Source organism: Dasypus novemcinctus, chromosome 7, assembly GCF_030445035.2.
Source record: "Dasypus novemcinctus isolate mDasNov1 chromosome 7, mDasNov1.1.hap2, whole genome shotgun sequence".
NCBI lineage: Eukaryota > Metazoa > Chordata > Mammalia > Cingulata > Dasypodidae > Dasypus > Dasypus novemcinctus.
The window spans coordinates 48,925,715-48,945,288 of record NC_080679.1 but is presented as its reverse complement, the minus strand read 5'-3'; the positions used below and the strand labels follow the sequence as shown (position 1 = coordinate 48,945,288).

Below are 19,574 nucleotides of genomic sequence, written 5' to 3'. Positions count from 1 at the left end.
AGGTGGTGCAAGAGACTGAGCGCCTCTCTCCCACTCTGGAAAGAAGTTCCTGGTATCGGTTCCTGGTGCCACCTAAAGAGAAAAGCAGTCAAGGGAGAGCGCACAAGAGGTGGACTCAGAGAGTCGACAATGGGGAAGGGGGCAGGGGGAATAAATAAATGGATCTGAAAAAAAAAAAGTAGGAGATGTGGTTCAAGCGAATGGGCTCCCGCCTACCACACAGGAGGTCCGTGGTTTGGTTCCCGGTGCCTCCATAAGAAGACAGGAAGCTGGTGCAACGGACAGGTGTGGCAAGCTGACACAACAAGAGGATGCAACAAGAGACCAGAGAAGAAAAACAGAATGAAAGAAACACAAAGCATGGAGGAGACAACCCACTTCTCCAAAAGCCTCATCCTCCCATAATTCCATGGATAACAGAAAGATACAAGGGGGAGAAACAGCTTCCTATACTGGATTAAACCAAGTTCCTTATACCACATCATGCCAACAAGAGTGAGCTAATCAAAATAATTAGAAATAATTAGAAGGTGGGAGTGGATGTGGCTCAAGCATTGGGTGCCCACCTCCCACAAAGAGGTCCCAGGTTCAGTTCCTGATGCTTCTAAAGAAGACAAGCAGACAGATGAGGAAGCCATCTCAGGGGTGGGGAATGAGAATACAAAAATAATAATTAGAAGCTGCTTACATCTGAATGCTGACCAAGCCTTCTTCCAACTGGTGAAGGGACACAGCATGGTGAGTGTTTTCACACCATTTTCTGAAGTGTATGAAAGTGAGAAACATGAAGATGGATTCTGTATATGGTGTATGACTCTCAGGAGACATGTGCAATGAAATTGGGGTAAGGCTAGCAAAATGCATCTACTCTAGAACTTTTTAAACCCTTATGAAGGAAAAAAAAAATGTAGGGGGAGGAGATGTTACCAACTGGAATTGATCAGCTCATCTATCACAGGTCATCAAAACTTTAGTGTTTCCACCTAGGAATTTTAGGAGTTTGTTTTTTGTATTTCAAGCAGAAAACTGAGCTCCAAATGAGCACATTCAGCTTTGGAAAACTATATTATTTAACCTAGGCCATCTTATTTTCAAACTTTAGGAGTTTTAAAATAAACTACTGTTGCCGGGTTTTCTCTAGGTTCTTGGCTATGTTACAAAAAAGAATTTAAGAACAAGCCAGTTGGGAAGCAGATGTGGCTCAACTGATAGAGCATCCGCCTACCATATGGGAGGTCTAGGGTTCAAACCCACGGCCTCCTGACCTGTGGGGTAGGCTGGCCCATGCTCAGTGCTGATGTGTGCAAGGAGTGTCCTACCATGCAGGGGTGTCCCCCGCATAGGGGAGCCCCACGCATAAGGAGTGCACCCCACAGGGAATGCTGCATGACACGAAAAGCACAGCCCACCCAGGAGTAGTGCCGCACATGGAGAGCTGACACAACAAAACAAGAGACACAGATTCCCAGTGCAGCCTGACAAGGATGCAAGCAGACACAGAAGAGCACACAGTGAATGGACACAAGAGAGAAGACAATGGGCGGGGGGGGGGGGGGGGAGGAAGGGGAGAGAAAGAAATAAAAATAAAAATAAAAAAAGAACAAGCCAGTTTAGTTAGGCCAGTTCTTTATTAAGAAAATGATAGAAGAGAAAGAAAATAACAGATTTTGGGTCCTAAGTATACATGCGTTTTGGTCCAGGCAGAGAGGACAAAGGCTAAAAAGGAAAAGGGCGCTGATTTACAGATTACAAGTCCCCATTGCAGATTAAAAGTGTCCAGGTATACTTGTGTGCTGGTCCAGGCAGATTGAGAAAGGGCAAGAACAGGGTAAAAAGGGTTAAAAAAAAAAAAAAAAAGGGTTGATTTAACTTGTGCACTTGCTTTTTAAACCATTAATTGTCCCTCCCCTTGTTAATGTTTGAGGGAGGAGTCCCAGCTGTTTGCAGTTTTGATTGGTTACCCCATCCATCAATTTCCAGGGGGAGGTCCAAATAGAAGTCCTCTTGATATTCTCTGGGGTTTTTCCATGATCCCAGATGAAATCCGGTCCAAATGGGGAATTCTCACGAGGTTCTTCCAGCAGCCATCTTGTGGGGCCTTTCCCTCAGGGAGGGTTCCCACGGTCACATGTTTCATAGCCGTGGTTTTCTGCCAGGTTCGATTCTCTTTTCATTCCCCCAATTAGCCTGCTTCACAACTTTGCATTCTAAGTTGCCAATAAAGTAGACGGAGTTTTTTTAATGCTCTTTTTTCCACAATAGGAACTTGCAATTCAAGCAGAGAGGCATTCAGAAGACATTTCTTCTCTTTTGATTCACAGAACCTACCAACTTTATAGAAGGTTTTCAACTCACCAAGAGAAATCGCCAGAAGATCCTTAAGTATATATTGTCAAGCATAACCATCCTGCTGTTCCCCCCCACCCCACCCCACCCAAAATCATTTGCCATAATAGCTGATGGAAAGCAGGGTACATGGGGGGATATAAAAACAACTCTGGTTCCTGGTTCCTAGTAGGACATATCCAAAAGTCAGGTCTCCTGCAGCATTAGAAGTTTAATAAATACCAATCTGTTTCTTATTTGGTTTGTTCTCTAGACAGTTACATGCAGAAAAATACCACTGCTTCAGAGGAATCTAGAATAACTTAGAATTTGGTCTACCTTCTTAAAAGGCCCTAAGGAAAAAAAGAGCAGCATTTCTTCTGTTTTGCATTTTCTTTAATATCTCAAATAGTGCCTGGTTTGATAAATAAACAAGCAGTTGTACTGGTTTCATTCTTTAGGATAGTGGTAGAAACTATTAAAATTCAGATATACTTCCTTCTACCTTTTGGCTTAAAGCTATAGATGATTCCATGTTATTTGTTAAGTGTGCAACTAAAATATGCTATTTAAAATTTCTGACATATTTTAGAGTACTTATCACTTTTAGGTGAAACAATCATCAAAATTCCCTCAGTCTTAAGTGCATATCGATTGTGAAGAAAATATAGCAAAAGGAGACATATGCTCTTTACAAATATTAAAATCAAGAATTAAACGTCTTCCAAGTTCAAGAATAAATGACTTTTTGCTTCCTGCTACTTGCATGGGGTTTCCTATTTACTATTTTCATAGGAATATCACAGAAAGATCACAGTTGTCACTTTAGACTGTATATGTAGCAGGTAAAATTTTATCCTGTGTTTAGATGTATGTGAATACCTGTATTTCTTAGTGGAAGTTATTTGCTGTAATGGAGGGGCAACGCAACATTACTGCTCTGGGCACTCCCACCTAGCACTAAAGGGAGCCATGGAGTCCTGTTACCTCCTCCTCCCACTGCATGTGTCTGTCACCCTGCTAACTTTGAGTATGTATATTTTTACCATAGTAAAAAAAGGGGGGCGGGGCACAAGTCTACAAGATGATAAATGGCAAAATGGAAATAACCATTGAAACAAATTTTAGAAATAGTAAGAGACTACTTTTCATAACTCTCTGCAAATAAATTTGAAAACAAAGATAAAAGGGGTAATTTCCTAGGGAAATATAGATAACCAAAATTGAACCCCTAGTTTTAGAAAACTGAAACAGAACAATTTCCATAGACAAAATAGAGATAGATATTGAAGAATTACATTTAAAAACACCTGGTCCATATAGTTTCACAGGAGACGTCTACAAACCTTCAAAGAATGTTAGTCCCAAATGTTCCATGATTTTTCCAGAGCATGAAATGAAGGAAGTATAACATTGATGCCAAAACCAGATAAAGGGAAGCGGATGTGGCTCAACTGATAGAGCATCTGTTTACCACATGGGAAGTCCAGGGTTCAAACCCAGAGCCTCCTGACCCATGTGGTGAGCTGGCCCACACACAGTGCTGCCGTGAGCAAGGAGTGCCATGCCACGCAGGGGAGCCTCTGTGTAGGGGGGCCCCTTGCGCCAAGAGTGCACCCTTGCCCTGCATGAAAGAAAGTGCAGCCTGCCCAGGAGTGGCGCTGCACACATGGAGAGCTGACGCAAGATGACGCAACAAAAAAGAGACGCAGTTTCCCAGTGCCACCAGATAATGCAAGCAGATGCAGAAGAACACACAGTGAATGGACACAGAGAACAGCAATGGGGGGGATGGGGAGAGAAATAAATAAAATAAATCTTAAAAAAAAAAAAACAGATAAAGATGTACAATTAAGACTACAGAGCAGTATCACTCATGAATATCAATGAAAAAAACAGTAAAATACTACCAAATAGAATCTAACATTACATTAAGAAACTAATATGCTAGGCTTTGTGATATCTATTTCAGGAATGCAAGGTTGGTTCAATATTCTATCTCTTGGGAAGCAAGTTCGGCTCAACTGATAGAGCATCCACCTACCATATGGGAGGTCCAGGGTTCAAACCCAGGGCCTCCTGACCTGTGTGGTAGGCTGGCCCATCCTCAGTGCTGATGTGTGCAAAGAGTGTCCTACCATGTAGGGGGTCCCCCATAAAGGGGAGCTCCACACCCAAGGAGTGTGCTCCTCAAGGAGAGCTGCCCCATGCGAAAAAAGTACAGCCTGCCCAGGAGTGGAGCTATATACACAGGAGAGCTGATGCAGCAAGATGACGCAACAAAAAGAGACAAAGATTCCCGGTGAGCAGAAAATGGGGGGTGGAATGGGGGGATGGGGAAGGAGAGAGAAAGAAATCTTTTTAAAAAAATTCTATCTCTTAATATCACAACCATATTAATAGATTTAAGGGGGGGGAATCACATAATTATCCCTACAGATAACAAAAAAGTCTTTGACAAAATTCAGTACTCACTGAAGATAAACACACTCAAGAAAACAAGAATTGAGAGATACTTTTTTAACATGATCAAAGGTCAATATCTTATTCAGTGGGAAAACACTAGGAATCTCCACCAAGATCAGGAGCTAGGCAAGGATGCCCACTATCTCTGTTACTATTCACCATTGTATCACTAGAAGTATTAAGCAATTCAGTTAGAAACACCAATTAAAGGCATAATAATGGGCAAAGAAAAAGGAAAATAATCTCTATTTGCAATTGATACTAACATTATACCGGGAAAATGCCAGAGAATCAATGATAAAACTAATTCAAAGAAGTAAACTAGCAGGATATAATATTAACCTTCAAAAATCATTAGGCTTTATACAGCTTCAATTAGCAAAGTAGGATCACTATGTTTTTTGAAAGGAATACAGCCTTACACAATTAAAAGGGAGTAAAGGTACAGAAGAAGATGTAGTATCAGAGAAAAGTCATTAATCAGCATTCCTGAAGCATTGGTGTGGTTTGCAGGGGAATCTGAAAGTTAGCTTTGTCCAGCTGCCAGGGTGGGACACAAAGGCAGGGAGCTGATAGAAAACTTTACAGAAAGCTGTCACATGGGGTAGTGGGCCTGGGGATACTGTTGGGCAACCTGGTTGGCAGTCAGGAAGTAGAGCTGGATGCAGAATAAGGAAGAGCAAAGATAAACTGGAACCCACCAACCCCTCTGCATCTGGGTCACCACATCTAGCTACTTTGATAGTCACAGAGTGATGGCTGCTGCTTCAGTTGTACCTTTCGAATCTCATGCAAATTTCTCCTTTGGCCAACTCTAACATGGAACCACACAGGGATTCTGGGAAACAATTCCAGCTTAATCTAATTCACACAGCTCAAACCAAACTGACATAATTCTAACCACTCAGAGGTATAATGGGTAGGAATGTGCATAAGGCGATCTGTAGGGGAGAAAGGAAAGGAATGGTGAGAAGACAAATGGGAGAAAGTAACAAATCATAGGTCCCAGGCAGGCAGGAAGGGGCTGTAGAGTGATAAAGAGGCCTGATTTACAGACTATAATTGCCCATCATAGATTTTAAATCCCCGGGTTCACTTACGTATTGATCCAGGCGGGAGCAAAGGAGCCAGAGAAAGGCATGAACAGGCACCGAGCCAGGGACAGGGCAAAGGCAAGAGAGAGCAAGAGAGAGCGAAAAACCTTTGTGCTTGCTTTTTAAGCCATTATTTCGCCCCTTTGCTAATGGCAGGGAAGGGTCCCAGCTCTTTGCTGTTTTGATCGATTATCCCACCCATCGATTCCCCAGGAGGGCCCAATGATAAGGTCCCTGGAGAATATCTGGGGCTTCTCCTGGCTTCCAGAGGAAATCTCATTCTGAATTGGATTTCTCACAAGGGTCTGCCAGCAGCCATCTTGGGGGTGCCAAATGACAAGTGGACTTCTTGCCAGGTTCCAGATCCAACTATTGATTCCGCATCTTACTAGCCTGCTTCAATAATACAGCTTTTATATTCTGATAGATTATATATGTAGAGGGGGGAAACAAAACCATAAAGTACTAGAACATATAAGTGGAAGTTTTATTATCTTGTGGAGAGAAAGGCATTTCTAAGAATGACAACAAAGGCAGAAAATATAAAGGGGGGGAAAAAAAGAGTATTTTTTTTAAAAAGGTTCCCTGTCTTCTAAATAAAATTAAGAAGCAAAGAACCAAAGAGGATGGTTCTCCCTCTTCTACTTTCTTTATGCTTGGACCCTGTGGCATGCCTGCGGCGGGAGAGGACAAGGCTGCTGTGGGGCCAAAGGCCTGGGTCTCCCCGTGGGCATCTGTGAGAGCCCACTTCAGCCTGGAACCCCCAGGAGACATGGAAGGCCTTGCCGTCGGGTGAAAAGCCATTTGCAAACACACACGTTTCTTTCCAGAAAGTGCTCCTGATACAAAACAGCGTGTAATGCACGAGCTCTGGGGTTGCAGAAGCGCTCCACCAGCGCGGGGCAGGCTCCTCGTCCACAGTGCACGCCTCCACCCTCGCTCTTGCTACTCCTCTTTCTGTGGAGAGGGCCTCATTCTGCCCAGAGGCCAATCGGTGAAAGGCCGATTTCAGTTTCATGCCCACAGAACTCAAAACAGGTCTTTTGTTCCTCAGAAGTTGATGGATCAGAGCAGAGACCTATTTGAATTCACAGAGCAGAGATCTATTTGAAGTCAACGCTTTTAGAAACAATGTGTTCCACACACTACAGCAGAAAGGACATTTGCCACGAAGCAGTTTTCTTCCTTCCCTCTCTGAGAGCTACCACTTTGGAGAGCTGTGTCTCCTGTTTGTTCGAAGGCCTTAGGTCATCACTGAATTGTTTCCTACAGTAGCACCACCTTTATATGCCCAAACACTGGTGGCTGAAAAACCTCTGGGTTTCCAGTGATGTCCCCAGGCATCTTCTTGAACAGAAGGGGGAAAAAAAATCCCCAAGGGCAAATGTAAATGTAAGCATCTGGACACTCCTTCTCCTCACACTCTAATCCCATTAGGCAGTCTCAGGAACCCTGAACTCACCACGGGGTGAACTGATCATTCTAAGGCTGTGGTTTATTGACATTTCACACACAGCCTCATGCTCTTGGGGACTACTGGAAGTTCATAAGGACTTTAAAGTTCAGGTATAATGCCATTAATGAAAAACTCCTTAATATGATCCCTTAAATCTGTGCTGTTCAACGATGGCCACTAGCCACACATGGCCATTCCATTTTCATTTAAATTAATTCAGTCACATGTGGTTCATGTCCATCAATTTGGACAACACAGACATAAAACATTTTCATGACAGTTCTATTGGACAGCACTGCCTTAAATTCTGGATCTCTGCCCGTGCTCGTCCCACATTCATTAAAAGGTCTAGAGCCTCTGTCAAATTATTGTGACTGGAGAGACAGAGCAGGCCTTTATCTTAGCCCGCACCTTCTATTTTAGCATCTTTCCACTCCCGATGGGTGCCTGGGAGTGCTCCTTGCTCGTAAAACCCTCACCTCATCCCTCCCTAAGCTGAGAGAGAGAGAAAGAGAAAGAGAGAGAGAGACCTTCCTAGCTTACTGTCTAACTAGTTCACCTATGGCAGTCAGGCCCAAGGATCTCTGGCATGAGGACGCAGCATGTCTCCTTCTCTTACCGCACAAAATGCTCTGGAAATTAACAGGCTCATCACAGGGTATCCCAAGTTAAGTCACTTTCCATTTTCAAGTTTAAAGACCTGTAAGTATGCACTCATAGCAGGACTACTGAAACCTCGTTACTTGGGAGCCGCTGTGCCCCAGCTCTCGGCACGGCGCTCAGCGCTCCACCAGGCCCGCAGGTGCTTTCTGGCAGTCAGGATGAAGGTGTGGTGGTTCTGCTTTCTACCAGGGTCCTCCTAAGTACTCCAGGACCTTTCTTCCTTTGCCAAACATATTTCGATTTTCTCTTAAAACTCCATATTAGCCGTAAAGGAAAAAAAGATTGATAAATTTGACTGCAAAATTTAACGCTTGAGTATTACAAAAAAATACCATAAAAAAAGGTAAGTGACAGACTGGAAGAAAATACAGTATTCACAACACCTATAATAGACAGAGGCTTAATACCAGATAAAGAACTTCTAGAATTCAATTAGAAAAATATGACGCAATTAAAATAGGCAAAGGATGTAACAAGCAATTCAGAGAAGGAAAAATGAAACATACAAGAAGGTAGATTTTAACTTTACCAGTGATTGAGAAATACAAATGAAAAAACTATTTTTCACCTCTCAATTGGGAAAAGAAATATATCAAGTTTGAAGTGGGCATGTATTCTCATACAATTGGTACAGCCATTTGGCTGTGTGTGCTAAGATTTAAAATGCATGTAGCTTGTGATCCAATAATTCTGACTATGAAGTGTGGCATGCACAGTTTTGCTTTGTTTTTTGGTTTTTGTTTTGTTTTGTTTTCTATTCGCTCCTGGAATAGAAGCATCCCTGGAAAAAAATTTACAGATCCTTCAGCCTGAATCATCTACAAGACAAACAAAGCTTTAGGTTGTTAATACTGATTGGCACAGCAGAATTCAAAGAGTTAACATGTTAATGACCTCCCTTTCCTCAGGTTTACCAAAGTGACCCTCTAGACAAAGAGTGGGGATGGGAAAAAGGGAATATGAAGAGGGGGGAAAATCCATCCTGTCATTTAAACACTTGCTGAAATTACCAAAATATTTTTAGGCTTTGCTAATCTCCTGAAATAGTCAATGTGAATTACTCATCACTCATTCCAAAGCTGACAATCTATGTCTCTAGAATGACTCGAATGCCATACTTCCCCACCTTTTTCACGGAACACAGATAAAACAGCAATCTTTGTAGGGCACCCTGAGACAAATGGTCTCCCCAGGGCGGGTGAGGCCATCCTTCTCTGGGTCCAGCAGAAAGCCTCCCAGCGGCTGGGATGTTCTGAATATCATGCTTCTTCTAGTGGCAAATTCACTACCTTTTGCTCCCTTTGGCCAGATTGGACTAGTACCCGAAACAGAGAATGCAGTATCATGCCTCACCCACAGCACAAACCTACCAAGCTCTCTGTCCAAAAAAATCAGAATTCTGTAAAACGTATTATTAGGAGAAATTCATTTCAACGGAGAGGCCTGTAGATGTGTTGCATTCAAACCCATCTGAAACCTGGAGGAGTCTACACCACTAACTAGCATCGTAGGAGCATGTTCGCCCACTGGAATTTTAATAATCAAGCAAATACTTTGAAATAGAAATGAATTTATAAGACATGGTGACTGCCACATAGAACTTATAATTTAGACTGTTTTATAACCTTTCATTTTCTTGTCTGCAATTTTCTCTTCAGTTTTCCTTTTTCCCTTTTAAAATGTGATTTTCCCCAACCTTTCACAGAATTTACTTTGGCAGTTCCATTTTAAATTTCATGAAGCTTTCTCTTATTCTTTGAATGTTCCTTTTTTATAGCATCCTTCTCTTAATTCGTGGGTAGACTGTTTTCTCATTTGGGGCATCTTAATTACGTTTTCTTAATTTTTCTTTTTTCTACATTGTTTGTTTCCTTTGAAATTCCACCCCCCTTCCTGTTCTCCTCTTGCTTATATGGATCTCTTTAATTTCAGAGGCTTTCCTCAAATGTCTAATGGAGCTCTCCATTCATACTAATAGTAAGGTACTGCTGGAAAAAAAAAAAAATTGTACTGGGCAATGTGAAATAGGTAAGGATGACTTTATTCATAGCTACCATGGCAGGGGAGAGAGAGTTGAACTCAACTACCCGGAAGGCAGGGGTTGGTTTAGTTTTATCTTCAGGGCAAGGGTAGTAGAAAGTACCAGCAGACCATCAGGAGGCAGAGGGGTGGGAGAGGACAGGGCGAGCTTGCTCCGTCACATGGCGATCTATCTCGTGTCTACTCTTCTCGGTTTTCCACTGACTTCCAGTTTCTTCCTGTGTGGCCATGTCTTACTTCTGGCTTCCAGTTTCTTTCTTTCCGGGCTTCTTCAGCTCAGCTGCTCTGTTCTCTTCAGCTGCAAACTGTCAGGCAAATGGCTCATCTCTCTTTCCAGGACTACAGGATCAAAGTTCTCTCCTCTGCCGTGTCTATGGAGCTCTGTTTCTTCCTGTGCCTTCTTCTGTGTGTCATCTTGAGTAAGTGTCCATTTATATACCCCACCAAGGGGGCGAGGACTTAACCTGAGCTACACCCTACTAACAGGGTCAAATCAAAGCCCTAATCTTAACATAATTTAAGACATCTCAGCTGAATCTAAAACAATCAAAGGGTATCACACCCAAAGGAAGAGAACAGTTTACAAACAATTTTTTTGGAATTCATAAATAACCTCAAATTGTCACATATGTCTAAACTTGTTTACTTCTTGCTCCTATTTAAATTGAGATGTTTCATTCTTGGTTCAATAATATTAAATAACTTCTAGTTTTCTCACATGCAAATATGAGAAACCTCCAATTTTCTCCCATGCAAATTTGACCATCTCATCTCTTCATCTGAATGGCTGTGAAAATTGAGAGGACTAAAGAACCTGTTGGCATATAATTTTCCATTCCTTTCCAGTCGACATTGTTCTATCAACACACACTCTCTAGGTTTGGTCATTCTACCAGTTAAGATCAACCAGCCACACTTCTCCATTCAATTCAGAAACATATCACAATAAGCTTCTGAAATCCAGATATATTAAACTAATGTTGTCTCCTGTACCACCAGTCTGGTAGCCCTTCCAAAGAAAAGAAATCTCCTAATGAACTTACTTAAGTGCACACAAACAGGCTAGAATCATGCCAGGATCAGAACCAAGCACAAGTTGTTTCCAGAATGTTTTTGTTGACTTTTTAAAAGATTTATTCCCCCCAACCCTTCCTAGTTTGAAGTTGCTGTGGCTGTGTCCATTCGCTGTGTGCTCCCTTTGTCTGCTCATCTTGAGGAGGTACCAGGAACTGAACCTGGGACCTCTCATGTGGGAGTGCACTCAATTGCTTGAGTCACCTCAGCTCCCTGGTTTGTTGTGTCTCTGTTTCCTCTTTGTGTCTCTTTGTTGTGTCATCTTGTCATGCCATCTCACCTTCACCAGGAGGCACTGGGAACTGAACCCAGGACCTCCCATGTGGTAGGCAGAAACCCAATCATTTGAGCCACATTTGCTTCCCCTGATCAGTTCCTAAAAGCCTGTTTATCATGGACTAGACTTCCTGACACTACTTATAATTCAAGTTAAACATTAAAGTGGAATTTATTACTGTATCAGGAATATCATCAGGAATCAGTGAGAATGCAGCTAGCCTCAGAAAGGATGAGAAAACTGGAAAATCTCTGGGAACCCAAGGAATGCTCTCTCCTTCTCTCATCTCTGTTCCTCTTAATGCATTGACTTCATTTTCTTGACAGAATGGGTTAACTGTTGGCTGGTCCACAGGAAAAGCAGCTGTTTGCCATCCATAGCTCTCCAGTTCCAACCCCACACAGGCACAAACTCAATTTCAAAATTCCCAGAGAGGGAGGGAGGGAGGATACCTTTAACTGGTCTACCAGAAACGAATCTCATTGCATAAAGGCTGTTAGGATCCCATTTCATGGAGTGAGGGTAGAAGGTAAGAGAGTCAATAATAACTTTTAGAGGACACCCCAAAAGATATTTTGTACTAGGGATTTTAATAAACTGAAGGCCAGGAAGATAGAAAAAAGAACTGTTAGGCTCCTTTTTCTTTCTAAAATAAACTTAAGCTCAATTTTTAGGTTGTTAGTTTGAACTCCAAAGGAACATCTATCCAGGAGCAAGAAATCCCTTGCTAGTGATCTTGAACAAGTTATTTAACCTCTCACATGTAAGATGGGAGATGATAATATGGCAATACCAGTAATAACCTCTACTTTGCAGAATAGCCAAATCTGAGGTAATGTATCCTTTTTTCCTTCCCCCTCCCCGCCCTGTTTCTTGCTGTGTCCATTTGCTGTGTGATCTTCTGTATCTACTTCTTTTTTTGTCTTCTCTTCTTGTTTTTCTCCTCTGGGAAACTGGGATTTGATCCTGGGGACCTCTGATGTGGAGAGAGGTTCCCTATCACTTGTACCACTTCAGTTCCTGGTTTCTGTTGAGCCTCGCCTTGACCCTCCCCTTCGTCTCTCTTTTTTGCATCATCATCTTGCTGCATGATTCACTTGTGCAGGCTTGCCGTGTGGGCACACTTTTTTTTTTTTCCTAGGAGGTCCCAGGGATCAAACCTGGGTCCTCCCATATGGTAAGCGGAAACCCAATCATTTGAGCCACATGGCTTCCCATAATGTATCTTAAATATCCAGCACTTTGCTTAGCACAAAGCAGCATAGTAAGAACTCAGTAAATGTTAGCTATGACTTTAAATGCTAAACAAACTCATAAAATACCAGGTTTTTTCCTTAAAAGATGACTATATTTATTATTTCCTCCAAAGCTGTTCAGCTAATAATGATGTCACTGCAGCCCACCAAGCTTAATTCAAAATAGAAACTGAACACATCATGCTCAATTCCATAGGATTCTGAGAATTAAATCTGATTATTTCTATCACAATTAACTTTACGAACAGCATCAAATAAAAAATATATAGACAAATATATGAAACCATTAACACTAATTATAAAAATATAATTTATTAAAACTATACACACAGAGAGAATACACAATACATTTACTTACTACATACAAATCCTGCCGCTCAACTAAAAATAATGCATACAGTTGTGCACAGTGGTAAGAATTCCTAAAACTCCCACTGTATTTCTTTGACCCTAAGTCCCATACTTGTTTCCCTTCTATAATATGACTGGGTCTTATCTATATACACATATATTACAGCATTTATTTTTCCCTAAAAAGCTACATTGAATAAAGAGTATATCTAACATCTTAGATTCAAGAGCCTACACTATTTGAGATAAACAGTTTTTATCTACTTTCTTTTCTTTATCAGCAATACTTTAATCCATACGTACAACTTTTCCAGTCTTTCCTATATTTCTACTGATCTTGAAACAGAAAACACACCATGTTATGGAACATGATCCATTCTTTTCTATTATTTTTGTGGGGAACCACAAATATATAGTGCAGGTTTTTATTTGCTTCAGAGAAAACTGACTGAATTAAGCCTAGCCTCCCAGGTCTTAAAAGCTATGTGGCTTATACACTTGCAAATGAAAAGTAAAAGATTAAATCAAGTATTTGTTTTTCCACCACAAAATCATTTTAAATAATTTTGTTAGAAGCTGAGTTATATAACTGACTAGACTCATAAAAAGTCCCAGTTTGTCTTTCCTTTAATAGGCAACCTCTTTTTCTAAGTTTGAAGAACTGCCTCTTGCACAAGTAACAGGGCACTAAGAAATGGATGACAGAAAACAATTATGATGTATGTTGGTAATGTAATAAACATGTTCTTCAAATAAACATATGCTCATGTTCTGCATGTAAAGAATTGTACTGAGCAGTAACTCTATACTTTGTGAGAACACTGAGCCTAGATAACTCTATCTAGAGAGAGAAGTACAAGATCATGTCTGTCTCATTTACTACTGCACTCCAGCACCCATCCCAGTGCATGGTATATAAGGGGTGCTTCATATATAGACTATTAAATGCACAGATGAATACACGGTGTGACTAAAAATAAAAACAGCATTTAACTGCAAGCTGGGTCAAAGGCTAATGTTGTACAGTTCAGCTTTGGAGACAATTTTACTATAAAATGCTAAAAGGAAATGACAGGACAATATGAAAAAATTCCTGCAAGAATGATAATTCTGCATATATGCCAAAATATCATTATTACATATTAAGAATGCAATATACTGTTAGATAATTCTAAAATTATCATTTCCATTTTGGGGTTAAGAATAATACAGCCCTGAGACAGAAGATATTGGTCCATACACAGCAGCTGCCCAATGCTCTTTTCTCAGTTGAGATGCTTTATATTGAAGCATAGGTATACAAAAGTTTTTGAGCCATTCCAATATTCCCGCTGCTCTGATAAATGAGAGACAAGTTGTAGGCAATATCTCTTCGTAAGTCTAACTGGTCAACTTCTATACCCTGGGGAAAAAGATATATGAATGTTTATATTTCAAATTGCCAATTAGGGCATTTTGTGGCAAACAACTATGTAAATGTAAGTTTTCAAAAAAGCCATTAAAATTCTGATAATACCAAGAAAATTATAAAACTATGTATATACCTAGGATCTAAATTTTTATCAGATAATGCCGATTCAGTTAATGATTTTAATAACTATCATCAAATATATTTAAATGTCTAACAAAGGAAAAAAAATCTCATAAAAGCAACAGCAGAATAAACTCCAGTTAAATTAAGGATTTAAGAGTTAAAAAAAAAAAAAAAAGAAACCACACACACAAAAATACAGTTGAATGTTATTATAATGTGGGTAGAGAAGACCTTTCTACATATGATACCAAAAGAAAAAAGTATAAAGGAGATTAAGAGATATAACATCATAAAAACTTTTAATTTCTACATGTAAAATAATTAACACAAATAACCAGATGGGGAAAAAATACCTATACTAGAACAGCATGTAACTATAAGTCTAGTAGACTATACACCAAATTGATTATAATAATTACCTCGGGTAATTTATATTAATTTTTCTCCTAAAATAGCAAAGCAATGAACTTAATGGAAAAGATTAGATCTATATTTCTAAGCTTCCCCAATATAAAATTTTGGGATCTACTTAAAAATAATCTGCAACAATTGAAAATGATACCTATAAAGCTCAAGTAGCAATATATAATAGCATTTATGAAATAAAGAAGATAAAAGTATACATATTTCACGAGTATAACTATAATAATATGAACTCATTTGCTTAAAGACCAGAAGTGAACAGGGTAATGGAAAACAGTTGTGATGGAATGTGGGGACTGAGTAAAATTTTTTTAAAAATTTCTATAAATTGCTCTTTTAAAACACACTTTAAAATTAAAGGAGGGAAGTGCATATGGCTCAAGCAACTGGGCTCCCCCACCTTCCACACTGGAGGTCAGAGATTTGGTTCCCAGGGCCTCCTAAAGACGACAAGACTGCACCTGATGTGATGGACTGGCATGGCAAGCTGATGCAACAAGATAATGTAGTGAGATGATGCAACAAAGAGAAACAGCGAGGAAGCACAATGAGAGATAAAACAAACAGGGAGCAGAGGTGGCTCAAGTGATTGGGTACCTCCCTCCCACATGGAAGGTCCTGGGTTCATTTCCCAGTGCCTCCTAAAAAGACGACGAACAGAGAACAGACAGCAAGTGCAAACAACGTGAGGTGGGGCTGGGGGGGGGGGGGAGAATAAATATATAAAATAAGTATTTTAAAAAAGAATTAAAAATGAAAATGTTTTCTTCAGGAATTAAGATAAAAGTTACAGATTTAAACACACAATACTAGACTACTGGCAACTTTACCCTTTATTATATCATCTTCAAACAGCTAAGATTCTAGATTAGCACTAGCCTTTCCTATTTGTGAAGAAATATGCTAATTATACTCTGACTTGGAAATAAACAATGGCTATATTACTCAGTACTCGGGCTTCATGTCCACTGGCTCATACTTACCAGGGGCTATCTTAGGATACATGAAATGGTCATAGCAAAAAAGTTTCCATGATTGCTCATCAGGACATAAGGTCATAACATCAATGATCTATTTATTGCAGAAAAAAATTACAAAAGTGGACTGAACAAGGAAAAACATATTTTAATATACAAGTTATAATAATTTATTTCACTTCCTGGACCATAATAACACTTAGCCAACAAACTGTATTTATCTCCAAATGAAATGAACTGATTCTTCAGTTTTAAAAGTAAATTATAGGGAAGTGGACCTGGCCCAGTGGTTAGGGCATCCGTCTACCACATGGGAGGTCCGAGGTTCAAACCCTGGGCCTCCTTACCCATGTGGAGCTGGCCCACGCACAGTGCTGATGCACACAAGGAGTGCCGTGCCACCCAGGGGTGTCCCCACGTAGGGGAGCCCCACGCGCAAGGAGAGCTGCCCAACGCGAAAGAAAATGCAGCCTGCCCAAGAATGGCACTGCACACATGGAGAGCTGATGCAGCATGATGATGCAACAGAAGAAACACAGATTCCCGTGCCGCTGACAACAACAGAAGCAGACACAAACAAGAACATGCACCAAAATGGACAGAGAGAAGAGACAACTGGGGTGGGGGGGGAAGGGGAGAGAAATAATAAAAAATAAATCTTTAAATAAATAAATAAAAATAAATAAAAGTAAATTATACAATACCTCTACCACAAATGGAGGAAGCTCCAGAGCCTTTTGATAATAGTGGATGGCAAGATGAAGCAGCCCCAGTTGGTGAAGGCCACGGCCCAAATTGTAAAATGACTCCTGACAAGGCCCACGTAGACTGAGGTATCGATTAAGAAAGGAAAAACCCTACCAGTAAAAAAAAGATATCAATATTTCACACGTTCAATAAATATTTATCAAACCACTTACATGTGCCAGGTGCTGGAAATGCAAATAGTAAAGCAAAATACAAAACAAAAAACCAAACCACATAGCTCCCCCTAGAGAGCATTATCAAATGTCACTGCAGCATAGTGTCATATTAGTGTAGTCAACAGCTCTTCTTAAGCTGTAAGCTTAAGAATTTTTTTTAAAGCTAAGGACAAACATATTCATAAGACAATAGAGCTAAATGTTAGAGCAAGATGCCAAAGATCTATACAGTCCACAAGATCATAAGATATATTTTCTATGGTTTCAGTTTGCCTTTTGAAGCATGGTAGGCAAGTAAACTTTTTGGTTTGACGTATATTACTGAAAGTTTCAGCAGAATAAAAACCTGAGTTGGGGAGTAAATGATGGACTGGAGTAGACTCACTGTTATTCTACTATAGACTTATTATTCTAGCAATGAAAGAAAATTTATCATTGAAGTGGAGGCAGTGGCCACCGGAGGTTCTGAGGGGAGGGAAAGGGGAAAAATAGGTGTAATAGGGGGACATTTTCAGGACATTGGAACTGTCCTGAATGACATTCCAAAGACATATACAAGCCATTATATATCTTGTCATAACTTACAAAACTATGCAGGAGAGAGTTTAAACTATAATGTAAACTATAATCCACTCGGTGGCAGTGCTCCAAAATGTGTTCATCAATTGTAATGAAGGATGTTGTTGATCTGGGAAAATGTGGGAGGGGTAGGAAGCAGGCCATATGGGAATCCCCTATATTTTTTACCTAACATTTATGTAATCTGAGCATCTTGAAAAAAAGAAAAGAAAAATAAATAAAAAGAAAAAAAATGATACTTTAGAAAGGTTTATCTTTAGGAGCAAATATACTTGACTATCCTATCAGGGAAAATGGTTCCTTTCTATAAATTACCTCTCAAGACTTTAATAATCTCTTAACAGCCCACCCCCCAAGAGAAATTTTTTTTTACCCCTGATGAGTTTCTGACTCAAAGATTTTTATGAAGAAATTGACTTTCAGAGCACAGCTATAGTAATGCAGGCTCCCTTCTGCCACAGTGTCCAAAAAGCAACTTTCTTCCTCCCATATTCACTTTCCCCTTTAATGTATCTGACATTTATCCTCTACAGGACACTACAAATTACAAAAGTTCAAATATCCTACTAAGAGTAATTAAATAAATATATTCCTTAAAAACCAAATCAACTAATCTGTGATTAACGAATATAAAACACTCGACAGAACAGTCATAAATTTTTTTCATAAATAAATAAAACTTGATGCATATTAAGGATAAAAATAATTATGTCCACTTAAAAATAATCATACATTCTGCACAATGACTCATTTGTATATGTGAATATGACCTTACTCTACTGAAAAACATGTTTCTCTATAAATAGCAGACAATTAAGCTATTAAGTCTCAGAGAAATAGTGACTCTTTTTTTTAATAGTACAAAAGAAAACTAATTATAGTCTGAAGCATGAAGAAATGGAAACATGAGAAATTAAAACAATTTCAGAAATCATGCTGGTTATAATAAAACTAGCTTCTTAGAAACTTTTGATCATGGAAAATTTTAAACATACACAAAAAGTGGAGTGATTAGGAACTCCCATATGCCTACCATCCTTTGTTTCATGTCTACCCCCAACTATGTGAAACTTGCTATTTAACTATAAAAGTGATTTGCAATTTAGCTTTCAAATTACTTTGAAGTACATGAATTCTTATCTTATGATACTAAAAAGAAACTATATTTTAGTAACATAAATTAATCAATAAAAGTTTCCTATCAATTTTTATCATAAACTCAGCTTCATGAAGGCAGAACATTCTGCCTGCGTACTCAATGCGATATCCCCAGTTCCTGGCACACAGTGGGTGCTCAATACACATGTATTTAATTGATAAACAATACTGTGTTACTTAATATAGCAAAAAATATCCATTAAGGAAAAAAGGAAATGTGGAGGAGGAAGTGGCCAAATATATAATTAAATGCCCAGGAAAATGGAAAATTCAGGAGTAATTTCTTCTTAACACTTTTTATTATAGAAAATTTCAAATATATAAAAACAGAATATAATAATGACCCCTCATCACCCAGTTTCAACAAAATATTTTAGTTTAGGTTTTCTTTTTAACCATTTCACTTTAAAAACAAAAATAGGGGCTTTACTAGATCCTACTACTCCAGTCAGGCCATCATTTTATTCTCTTCCCTAACTATTAAAAAAAAAAAAAAATCTACGTATGATTTTACTATATTATATTCTGGCTGCATAAAAATGAAATCATAAAAATTTAAAAATTCCTGAAATTAGGAAGCTCTTTCTAAACATGATGCGAAATCCAGAAATCATTGTAAGAATTTGGCACTATATAAATATTTAAAACATCTACAAGACAAAAACAGTCAAAAGATAAATGTCAACCTATGAACAAAATATTTGTAACTCATATGATTAGATGTCCATTTCCTTAATTTACAGAGTTCTTAGAAATCATTAGGACAAAAATGGAAAACTAAAAAAAAAAAAAAAGTACTCAAACAGACAAAGAAATACAAAAGACTCCGAAAACGTGAACAGATATCCAAACTCGTTTACAAAAAAAGAAATACTTACTATAACAATAATATGAGTTTTCACCTCTTAGATTGACAAAGTTAAAAAGTGTTATAACACCCAGTGTTCATTCACATTCAACAGATATTTATTGTGTCTG

At 39.2% G+C, this 19,574-nt stretch overlaps 1 protein-coding gene across 1 annotated transcript in view; it reads right to left on the bottom strand.

The window, feature by feature from the left end:
- Positions 1-12,947: 12,947 nt before the first annotated feature.
- Positions 12,948-19,574, bottom strand: part of GTF3C3 (general transcription factor IIIC subunit 3) — a 41,963-nt gene continuing 35,336 nt past the window's right edge. The window contains exons 17-18 of the mRNA XM_058300416.2: positions 16,641-16,793; positions 12,948-14,404 (exon numbers count right to left, since the gene is read on the bottom strand). Coding sequence (XP_058156399.1) covers positions 14,282-14,404; positions 16,641-16,793 — 276 coding nt within the window. The 3' untranslated portion in view covers positions 12,948-14,281. The remainder of the gene's footprint in view (positions 14,405-16,640; positions 16,794-19,574) is intronic.